This window comes from Helicoverpa armigera, chromosome 8, assembly GCF_030705265.1.
Source record: "Helicoverpa armigera isolate CAAS_96S chromosome 8, ASM3070526v1, whole genome shotgun sequence".
In the NCBI taxonomy this organism is placed as follows: domain Eukaryota; kingdom Metazoa; phylum Arthropoda; class Insecta; order Lepidoptera; family Noctuidae; genus Helicoverpa; species Helicoverpa armigera.
This window is the reverse complement of record NC_087127.1, coordinates 2863941-2875675: the sequence shown is the minus strand read 5'-3', so window position 1 is coordinate 2875675 and position 11735 is coordinate 2863941. Positions and strand designations below refer to the sequence as shown.

Here is an 11735-nt window from a genome sequence, read left to right as displayed (position 1 = left end):
TTACACACATTTGGAATTACACAAATATAAAATTCCAATGTCGGAGTACTATAGCTATTTATTACAATATAAACAATTTTTACAAGCTTCTTCTACCTTATGTCTAAAAAGTAGGTATTAATTTAAATAACTTTTTACATAGACATGACGTAAACATAATAATAATGTGGAGTCATCTTTTTGAATCGCATCAATATAATACCTAGTGAATATCATATTTTATTAATTTATGTATACCTACTAAGTTTATACTGAAAATATCCAGGATCTAGTTTTCTAGTAACCAAATAAAACATCACTTTCAGCGTGAAAAGTTTTAACGTAAAAAAATGTTTTATTTTATTTCATAAAATGATGTGTTCATCTCATATTTAGTGAGCACAGCATGCGTGGCATCACAACATTTTCAATATTTTTTTTTTATACAGTGCCTGCATTCGTTGATGGAAATAAATAAATAAAAATCGTTCTGAAAATACCGTTGCTTATACTAACTGACAGCAACTGTCGACTGCAGAAAAAAATAACCAGACTATATCTACTATTAAACATACTACGGCAGTTTTAAACTTCACAAATCTCGAAAAAAGACTAGCTTGTACTGTACACCTTCTAGTGTCCGATTTCGCAGGCATTCACGATCTTCAATTATATGTTTTTGCCGTTTAAGCAGATATAACTGAAATACTTCTGGGATACCGTGAGCTGGTGGCCTGACTTCCAAAGCTTTCTTGACTGTGTGTTACTGTGCTCATAGTGCGAACTGATGACATCATCGTTTTCTCTGTTTCTGACCTCTTCAGTCTGTACCTGTTTAGAAGACAAAAAAGTCTTATAAATATATTTAAATAAATATGACGACATATACTTAAAAGGCAGTTGTAAAATGGGATGCATATAATATATACTTCCATAATTATATAATATAAGAAAGAGGCCAAAGGCTCCAAAACTACTGATCGGATTCGATTTTTTTTCACTGTTGGAAAGCTACATTCTTCGCGAGTGACATAGACTATATATTTTAGCCCGGTATGAGCCCGCGTCATGTAGGAACTCCGTAGCAAAACGTGCTGATTAAGATCGGAATGGAGACAGGCGGTAATGGTAGTAACCATAAGCTAGGGTATTATGTTATACTGCGCGAAGAAGTTCCCTTGGGATGCAAGTGGAACAGCTGTTTAAAGACCACTTTTTGCCATCACTCATAGTCCCCATTAGGAGGACGACATGGCAAGGCAATTTCAGGAAACAAAAAAATCTAACTTAATAGATTAATGGACTTAAGTCACTCCTTAGTGACAGATTCTTCTGCACTAAGAAACCGCTTAAGTAACCATTAAATGTCTCTGAGTGCGGGGGTAAGATTGATATTTCAATATGGTCATGCATCGAGCCTACAGAGTTACTTATTGTTGGTTTTAACACAATAACTTACGTTTTTAAATAGAGATACAAAATTCCAAACCTTGTTTTTATATTCTTCCACGATTGCCCCTGGCACTTGAAATTCAAGTACACTATAAAAGGTACCGTCAGAACGTTTAAGTCAGCAAGGTGACAGAATATTGGGTAATCAGGGAACAATCTTGAAATGAAGTCGAAAATGCAGTTCACCTCAGCTATTAACATGACAACAAATATTTTCACAGAGAGATTCATCCTGAAACAAAAGTACAATTAAAGAAGTTATTAAAGGGAAATACTTCTAGTGTTAGAGAGATTATATAACGCTGTAAGGATTGTATAGGTACTTGTGAGATGACATCAGATGGAAACATACGGGAGAAGACAATCAAACACTAACTATTAATATTGCCAAATTATTAGGTGCGTAATACAAATAGTTTTTAAAGATTTACATTAAAATGCGCATCTGTTGATCCTGATAGTACCCAGTTCATCAGAACATTTAATTGATCTCAATGTAAATAATATAATGTAACACCTACCATTGCTTGTCAGTTTTTGTAATGTGAGTTTTACTATCTTGAGTTTTGAGTACCACTTTAGTCTCTTTTTTAATTGTCTTGATTTTCAAAACGGTTAGTCCAAAAAATATCAAGTTTATGAGGAATAATAAACATACAGGTCCATACTGGTAAATTGCTTTGCTGTAACCTGGGGATAAAATACATAAAATTATATTTTTTGTGAACCTGAAGTTAATATAAAAATATGAGTTTTTTACAGTTACAGTGGCTGCGCCTTCTATATATTTGCTGTACATCCTCCGAGCCTTTTCCCAAACTTACGTTGGGGTCGGCTTCCAGTCTAACCGGATTCAGCTGAGTACCAGTGCTTTACAAGAAGCGACTGCCTATCTGACCTCCTCAACCCAGTTACCCAGGCAACCCGATACCCCTTAGTTAGACTGGTGTCAGACTTACTGGCTTCTGACTACCCGTAACGACTGCCAAGGATGTTCAATGACAGCCGGGACCTACAGTTTAACGTGCCATCCGAAACACAGTCAATGGTGTCTAAGATATACTTAGAAAGTACATACAAACTTAGAAAAGTTGCATTGGTACTTGCCTGACCTGGAATCGAACCCGCGCCCTCATACTCGAGAGGTCGGTTCTTTGCCCACTAGGCCACCACGACTTCATATATTTGCTGTACATTGTACTCATAAAATAAAAACTAAGCTACGATAAAAAAAAATGTACAATGCATACCATATAAGGCGTTGCATCCCTCATTTTGTATATTAGGCATGAATGGATGATCATTCTTGTAATTAGAGAACTCAAGTAGGGCGACAATGCCAGTTACCGCTCCTGGCGCTCCAAATCCGTATACGAAGTAGAGGAATATGCGTATACGAGATTCTGAACATTGTCCTGACATTGGTCTTTTGCTTCTGCGAAAATGTAAAAAAAGAATCCTTCCAATTACGGTATTGCAGTGAGCGATTTCGCAATTTCTAGAATAACGTTCATAAAAACAAACATACAAAAATACAGGTGAAGCTAATAAAAAGCGTGTAAAAAGTTATGAAATATACTCAGAATCCAAGTTCAATTAATAATTTTGGAAAATATATAATCTCTTTCAGAGAATTTATAAAATATACTCTGTTAAATTTATTTTAGTCCATTGAAAACTGACTAAATAAAAGGCTAACTAGAATGACGACGAAAAAGTATAGTAGTTTTCCGTGATACATGCAAACATTGAGTTTAAATGCAGTCTACAGGAGAATACTATGTGACTATGTGTTCTTTGTTTCTAATTTTAATTATAGTAGCCCATATAACCATTTTTGCGAACATAACGTAACCGTTTCGACACTTAGCGTCGACACTGATCTATCTCGAAACATAATCTCGTCGACGTTCCGTGTTAGCGCCGTCGCTGCAACTAAAAATGGGGAAGATCTCGACACAATAAACAAGTAACATTTGGTTTCTAATTTACGTCGCCGTGTCGTAACATTGTTACCATATTTTAACCAGAGTTCGCACTAATCATTCAATCATTCATTCGTTCGATCAATTTCGTTGGCTCGTGCGTGAGTGACACGACGAAGTAATACAAAATACAAGAAATCCCAAAATGATGGTTGAAGTATGATAATGATAATGAAGTAAACAAAGTTTTAGTTTTCATTAATTAATATGGTTTATGATGCTCAAATCTTATTGGGAAAAAAAGTTTACTGTGTAATTTCGTTGAATATGTTGATATTTCCAACGCGCCACCGTAATATCATGTTATTCATAAAATGATGCACATCGAGTGCTCAAAAGCTTCCATTTAAATACAATATCAAATATTTTAATCCTAATACAAATTATTTTAGCAAGATTTACTCATAAAATTGATAAATAATGAACTATGAAAAAACATTTTTGATGTTTGTTATGAAAAATATGCTCGTCGCAACTAGTCACAAAGTTACGATAATGTGTCGACACGTGTCGACATGTTACGGTAACTTGTTACAAAATTACTAGATTTTTAAGATGGTTTCTCTTAACATTTGGTTACAGTGTTTTCCAAAGTTTTTATCAAGATGCCTTTTTGCATTGTTCTAACCAAAGGAGGCTCATCAGAATTAATATCGCTTGTACCGAGTACTTGGGTTAAAGACGAAGACGTCTTGTTTTGGACGAGAAAAAAAGAAAAAAACAGCGATTTGGAGCTCGAAAGTTGAAACTTTGGCACTAGGGACTATACCAATAAGCTCCTCGGTACGAAATTCCGTACTGTTTTCCTGTAAATGGCCTAGAAGAGAATAAGTTTTGAGTTCAATAAAATGGGTATCCGTCAATTTGCCCTACCAACAATGCAACATTATGAAAAAAATATTATTATAATAAAAAAAACCTACATGTACTCGTACGAGTACAATTACTTGAGATATTTTGGGGCGTACTTATTTCTTTAACTCTTCTGTAAAAAGTTGAAGTCCATCTCAAACTCAAACTCAAAATTTTTTATTTCAAATAGGCCTATGAAAGCTCTTTCGAAACGTCAAAGTTAGGTGCAGCGATGAGGAGCAATTTTTTGATGCAATGTATTAGTTTTAATAAGTTTATTTTTAATTTTTAAAATTAATGTAAATATTATGTAAGTATTTTGACTATTCTATATTGCCCACGCAGACGAAGTTGCGGGCAACAGCTAGTTATCCAATAAGACACACCGCACTGCAGTATACGGTAACAGTATTTTTTGTATGAGTATTACAATAAACTTCCCACAGAAATTAAGAACCTAAAATCTGTTAGGAAACTTAAAGATTTCCTTATTCAAAAAGCGTATTACTCTGTAAAAGAGTTTCTCGAAGAAGAATAATAATATGAATGTAATGTAAATAATGTGATATGTTCAGCTAGATTATAAGACCAGAAAATAAGATATCTATATCTATATTATATTATACATATAATAAATCTGTAAAAAAACTGTGTCTGTACATTGAATATATTAAAAAAATATTAATTGGGTGGGGTTTAGAAACAGTAATGGAGCACAAATCCAAAAAAAAAATTCTGTCTGTATGTCTGTATGTCTGTATGTCTGTATGTCTGTTTGTTTGTACACGCTAATCTTCGGAACTACTGAACCGATTTCAATGATTTTTTCTTTGTTGTGTCAGTATTAAGCCTGGTCAACATATAGGCTATAATTTATCTTCGAAACTTGAAGACCTGATGCAGAACACCAACAGACCAACAAAACTATAAGAGATACAAAAATGGTGCCATGGCAAAAATTGTTTCATATGATGAGCATTTTCAGCTGAGATAATAAATTTGAAGATCTGGAACACCTGATGTGGAACCCCAAGAGCCCAGCTTCTCTATACCATATACAGGTATGACGTTTTAGCAAAAGTTGTTCAATTTGATAAGCACTTTCTATTGACTTATACAAATTGAAGATCTAAAACACCTGATGTGGAACTCCAGGGGCCCAGCTAGACTATAGCATATAGAGGTATGACGTTTTAGCAAAAGTTGTTCAATCTGATAAGCACTCTCTGTTGACGTATAAACATCGAAGATCTGGAACACCTGATGTGGAACTTCAAGAGCAATACTACACTTGAAATGTATAGAAATGAATGATATGAAATAGGTATGGTGAATCAAAAAAAGTAATTAGTCCGTCTTTTAGATAACCCTAAAATAATGGACACGTATTTTGTCATTTCTCTCTCACACAAACAAGACAATAACGAAGATATAACACGCTTGAATTTTGTGTTAAGTCACTCCTTAGTACAAATTTTACATACCTAGACGTGGCGTCACGAGCCCCCACTCTCCGAATTTGTTACATTATATATATATCATTATTATTTTGTATGTCTCTTCCAGACCTCGGGACTACAGAATTCCGAATTTTCGGGAGGCAAACGTGACGCCGAAGCCAACATGCTGAAGCCCTTTCGAGACAACTTTAATGAAATGGTGACACAAAACCGACGATTATCCCTTTATACACTATAGAAATGAACCCAAGGACAATCCCCGGTGGACGTCGTTAAAAAAAAAGTCAATCCCCGGTTCTGTGCTATACCATTGCTAACTGTGAATGAATACTACTGGGGCTATTGTGATGGGATGCTAATGGACTAGGAATGGGGAAACTACGGGAACTATGGCACCTGCCGATGACAATGTATTAGATACATGTAAAAATGGCAGGTGGAGACTAGGAGGGCAACAGGGACATGAGCGGCTGAAGTGTGAGGATACCTCGCCGGATTTCAAACGCAGATTACGCGCTCCCTGTGTGTCACTTACCACGAGGCACCTATCCTCCGAGCAGGGCTACTAACCCTGCTCTAGCGATTCCACTCTGGACGGTCAAGCCAAGCCAGAGGCGTGAGACCTACCCCCGTCATGGTTCACTCCGACCGGCCAGAGATGGGGGACAGTATACTCTCCCTGGAGAATTCGGTATATATTCCTCGCGGGGTCGCTACTCCCCGTCATCAGCCTCAAATGCCCTGCGGTGCTTATATCTCATTATTATTGTCGTTATTATCTCAAGTGCCTTTGTCCCAATTATGTTAGGGTCGACTTCCAGTCACGATGCAACTGAGTACCAGTGTTTTACAAGGAGCGACTGCCTATCTGACCTCCACAAACCGGTTAACCGCTCAACCCTACGCCCCTTGGTAAAACTGGTCAGATTTACTGGCTTCTGACTACCCATAATGACTGCCAAGAATGTTCAATGACAGCCGGAACCTACAGTTTAACATCCCCTCCAAATAACGGTCATTGGTATCCAAAATATACATACATAGAAAGTACATACGAACTTAGAAAAGTTGCATTGGCAGGTAATTGCCAGACCTGGAATCAAAGACGCACGCTCATACTTGAGAGATTGGTTCTCTACCCACTAAACCACCACAACTTCCACTAAGTCATCACGACTTTGTCGTCTCAGTAACATTTAATGTTTTTTTACGTAATAATACGTGTAATATTTTTGCCACACACAACATAAATGCGGACTAATTAGAATCACTACTTTTATCCCTATGGTCACGCCTATTGCGCTTCAGTTCTCAGCGTTTTGTTTAGTCTGCTGTGCTTTTGCCGTTGAAGTACAAAAATTAAATATATGGAACGTTTCTAATGGCTATGCGTATTCCGTTGTTTACAAGTCACCGGCCCTTAAAATTCAATATCAGACGATTCAGGTCTTTGATTTTGCTAACCCCGTCGCTGGCATAAGGGACAGGATCCGCGTACGAAGTCGCGGGCAGAAGCTAGTATATACATATATAGTATGATCTCATATATACATATATAGTATGATCTCACTAAATTTAGTTCTGTAATAGTAATTAGTTTTATTTATAAGCAAATATAGTAGCCTTATCGGGAATTACATGTTTGAGCCGTTTGGGGTTGAAACTCTCGGGCCGTGGGGTCCGAGTGCTCACGCGCTTGCGAAGGAAATTTCTAAGCGCCTTGTTGACACTTCTCGTGACCCAAGGGCTGGCTTTTATTTCGCACAGAGGTTGAGCATTGCCATCCAACGTGGCAATGCTGCCAGCCTTCTGGGTACATTACCCGGTGACAGCGATGAGGAGCAATTTTTTGATGCAATGTACTAGTTTTAAGTTGTATATATGAGTTTATTTATCATTTTTAAAATATAGAGGATTGAATAAACTGCAAGTCATAAATCATTTGTCACTCGGTGCCGGTCGCCTATTAATTTCTTATAACTAAAACTTACCTGATAGTCCACCACATGTCGTAACACATAATGTTTCTCCAGAAGAATCCTGATATGAAGAAGAAGTAGAAGGTGAATGCTGAAAAGAAAAGTCAAAGTAAAGAAACTACTTACCAGTTATTGAGTAGTAAAACCGAAATTGTAAAGAGAAGACGTAAGAAATTTTAATCTTCCCACTGTTGGGCACAGGCCTCCTCTCACATAGAGAAGGATTGAGCGATAATCATCACGCTTGCTCAATGCTGGTTGGTGGTTGACCTGCTAAAGCTACTTATTTCGAAAAATAGTAATGTAGCGACCTCGTATTTGGTCATACAAACGGACATAATTCACCTCTAGTTTCAATTGTTGCAAATATTCAAATATTGTAAGTAGGTATACTTACTGAAGTAGAGGCACATATGCCGATGGGATACTTTGCACAAAATAAGGATTACTTCGATGAATTTGACGGAGAAACTGATTAGAAAACTGATGAGGTACGCCATGATCAGCAACCTGTGACGAGGTCGAAGCACTGGTAACAATGCATATACGATGACATTTAATACGATCAAGATACAACTGATCGCCAAACCTGAAAAAGTTGTGGAAATTAGAAGGTAATATTTAACAATACGGATTTTTTTTCTCCTACTTAGAGACTACAATAATACTTCTGTAAATTCAAAGTTCAAAGGAACATTATTTTCAATTTTATTGCCTTGAATATTTCTGTAAATTATCAGAGAAATTATATTGTTATTTTAAGAAACAAGGGATACCTAAGGGATGAAAGAACCACCTATATATCTGATCTATTGGCCGTCCAAAAGTTAGTAGTATATGGGTACTATTAAGTTATTTATAAACAATGAAGGGGTAAATTTTTTCGAAATTTCAAAATGATAAAGAAATGGATACACGCACATAGTTCAAACACGACAAAATGCCTTCTTTGTTCTTTATGAATATAACATATTAATGCATTCAACTGAATGTCATTCTCTTCTGTAATGAACAAGTCCAAACAATACTGGTTTACTTTGAAGACCAGCTCGGGGCCCATAGCTGAAGTCCTTTCCACCATTAAGGTGCCATCCTGAAAAATTACCATCAAATTATATACTGAAGACTTGACTTAACACGTTAAACTGTAGGTCTCGGCTGTCATTGAACATCTTTGCAGTCGTTCCTGGTAGTAAGTCTGACAACCAGTCTAACGAATGGGTATTGTGTTGCTCGGGTAACTTGAGGAGGATAGATAGGCAGTCGCTCCTTGTAAAGCACTGGTACTCCACTGCATCCGGTTAGACTGGAAGCCGACCTTAACATAGTTGGGAAAAGGCTCGGAGTGTGATGTTGGTTAGGCCATCTTAGCATGAAATGTAATCTTTGACCGTTTTTAACAAAAAAATCTGACTTCCAGTCATATTACCCAGTTATCGTTGCTGCAATTAGGCAGATTCTTTATCTATACCGCTATCATCTGCATCTAGTTAAACTAGAAACCTATGAGATCAGCTTAATGGCTTGCAGTCTAACCACCTGAGCTGAATGTCAGAGTTAGGAAAAAACTAGGCAGGTGATTACATCATAACGATAAACTATTAGGGTCAGACATTTTATGAATATTTTGAGGATAAGGGGAGGATAGCGACAATTGATAGTTTGCATGATTCGAAACTTTTTTTTACGTTAGTCAAAAAGCTTTCCACTGACTAAATTACTTTATATTTAGTTGATTATGATTTGTAGCTCAGTTTTTTTTTATTTGTTTAGTTTAAACAAGATGTTTCCTTGTGTGATTAAAGAACCCTGTCAACTGGTCGAAAAGTTATGGGCTGTTTGCAATATCATAGTTCTCGAAGTTGCCTTCTACGGTCCAAACATTTTTTTCGTAGCTTTACTCACCGATTGCAATCGTATGCTTGTTGTCGGTTTTATTTCGTCATACGTCCTACAGGTCACATGACCGAACAAAAAGTGCAGCTCATCTAGTGCTTTTGTTCCTTTCAACATTTTATACCTGTTCCACAATGTAGGGTTAAAGTCATCAAGCAAGGGGCTGCATTTGTGTGCAGTTTCATTCAACCCCCATCCGAGAGGACAGCATTTTCTTGCACATTTCTTGTTCTTTGGACATAAACTTCTCTTATTCTCTGTAAATAATATCTATCATTTGCTATTTTCCAAATTATAATCTACTTGAATCGGATCCAAATTCGATGGGAGTGGCAAGAATTAGGCAAAGATGGAAATATTTGGAGGAGACCTATGTCTGAAGGGGGACAGCCCGTATAATTTATAAATGCTGATAAATCACTTCCAGAAGTGATGAACGAGATCTTCAATGATATAAAGAGAAGACATTTTATTGTCTATATCCAAAGGCTTCGAAGCTACTGAACCGATCTGAAAACTTCTTTCACTGTTGCGAAGCTAAACTAATGCCGAGTAACATAGGCTATATTTTGACCGGACATGGGTAATAGTTGACACGGGATCGCAAATCTGAGTTTCTTTATTTGTTTGATACAACTTTCTAGCGCTGAACTGATCTAAATGAATTTTCATATGAATTTAGCTTCTAATCTTGACTGTATACAGGAATGAATTTTAAGCAGTGCGCAAAAAAAAACTAGTGGTCCAGAATCATTAACAGAACATATCTGCATCATCAGTAAAAAAAAAAATCATTCTTTTGTCCGCCCCAAAATCAGCAAAATATGGATACCAACTATTCTTACGCGCTTGGAGCAGCGCTCGCGTCAGTAAACCGGTTTCGCGTTGCCGCCGTGCCTACTATGACGACTGTGACCGTACAATCGGTTACAAAATAAACATCTTTCGATATCAATAACTTTTCTTTTTTGTACTAAAACACGACAAAATAAAAATATACGTATCCATAAAACATATTTAACTATAAGTTGACAAATTTTGCGCACTGGATAAAATTCATTCCTGTATACATATGTATCTAGTCATGTCCAAAAAGGTAAAACCAGCCTGAGCTTGCTCATGGTAACAAGAAAAACAAAAATATTGTGTTAATAGGTAAAACTTTGTCTCGTGTGAACTTACCGTGTAAATGATAATGGTTTTTGGTGTGCTGGTAGATTTCTGTATCAGTCTTTAAGTTAATATTATTTTCACTATCTTTCTTAATGTATACTTCTTCATTTTGGATTTCTGATGTATTATTGTCATCGTCATCGTACTCAACATAATTGAACTCCGGGAATTCATCAACATCTTCGTGATCATGCCAATAATAAGGCTTTGCTACACCATCATTTTCCAAACTGGCTTTGTCAATCCGAAACATTTGTAAAATAGGAATATCGCAGTAACACTGAGAGAAATAGCTAGTTATCACAATCACTAATACAGTCACATCACGAATCCACATTTTCACAAACTTGTATCAAGATTTATGTTTCACACGACCGTTATAGACGATATTTTTATGGAGACTATAATGTTATTATATACTAAAAACCTGCTAGGCAATTGAAGTCATCGCGAAGATTCTTTAACATAATTTAATATTATTATTTTGAGTACACATCCAAACCTTTTGCTGTGCTTTGAAATAGTTCCATCAACTTGAGTTAGGATGGTAGGAAAAGTCTCTAAGTTGATCCTTATTACGAAAACGATTACTGCAGTAAGCCAAACTAGACTTTACCATCCGATTCCTCTAATTTCTCAAGTCTAAACATTTGAATATACATGGCAATCAGGTCATTTCCGCGGATAAAAGGGAGATTTTCGGTCAGATATCCATTATATCCATTACCTGCTTTCGCGTGTATCCGCCTGTCCGCAATAAACTCTAAACTACTGGAGGTACGGATTTTCATGCAGTTGTCCAAGTTTTACGGTCGTCAGTAAATATATTTTATTGTACAGTCGTCGCCAGCAGGTCAACCTAACCAAACCTGTCTTTACCCAATCACATTGGAATTCCACTATTGTGATAAAATTGAAAATCTATTGAAGAAATTGGTCAGATTCTGATAGGTCGATGT

At 36.5% G+C, this 11735-nt stretch overlaps 1 protein-coding gene across 2 annotated transcripts; it reads right to left on the bottom strand.

Moving 5' to 3' along the window:
* On the bottom strand, window positions 1–11162 carry LOC110382857 (G-protein coupled receptor Mth2). Of its 2 annotated transcripts, none has more exons than XM_064035944.1 (9): window positions 10786–11162; window positions 9613–9860; window positions 8629–8800; window positions 8105–8296; window positions 7720–7798; window positions 2682–2866; window positions 1953–2121; window positions 1439–1663; window positions 1–810 (listed from the first exon to the last, which is right to left on the bottom strand). In XM_064035944.1, the coding sequence occupies exons 1-9, from the start codon at window positions 11111–11113 to the stop codon at window positions 666–668; spliced, it is 1743 nt and encodes a 580-aa protein (XP_063892014.1). In that variant the 5' UTR covers window positions 11114–11162; the 3' UTR covers window positions 1–665. The 2 variants fall into 2 exon arrangements, with proteins under 2 accessions (XP_063892014.1, XP_063892015.1); XM_064035945.1 differs by having other exon boundaries at window positions 1469–1663.
* Window positions 11163–11735: the final 573 nt, after the last annotated feature.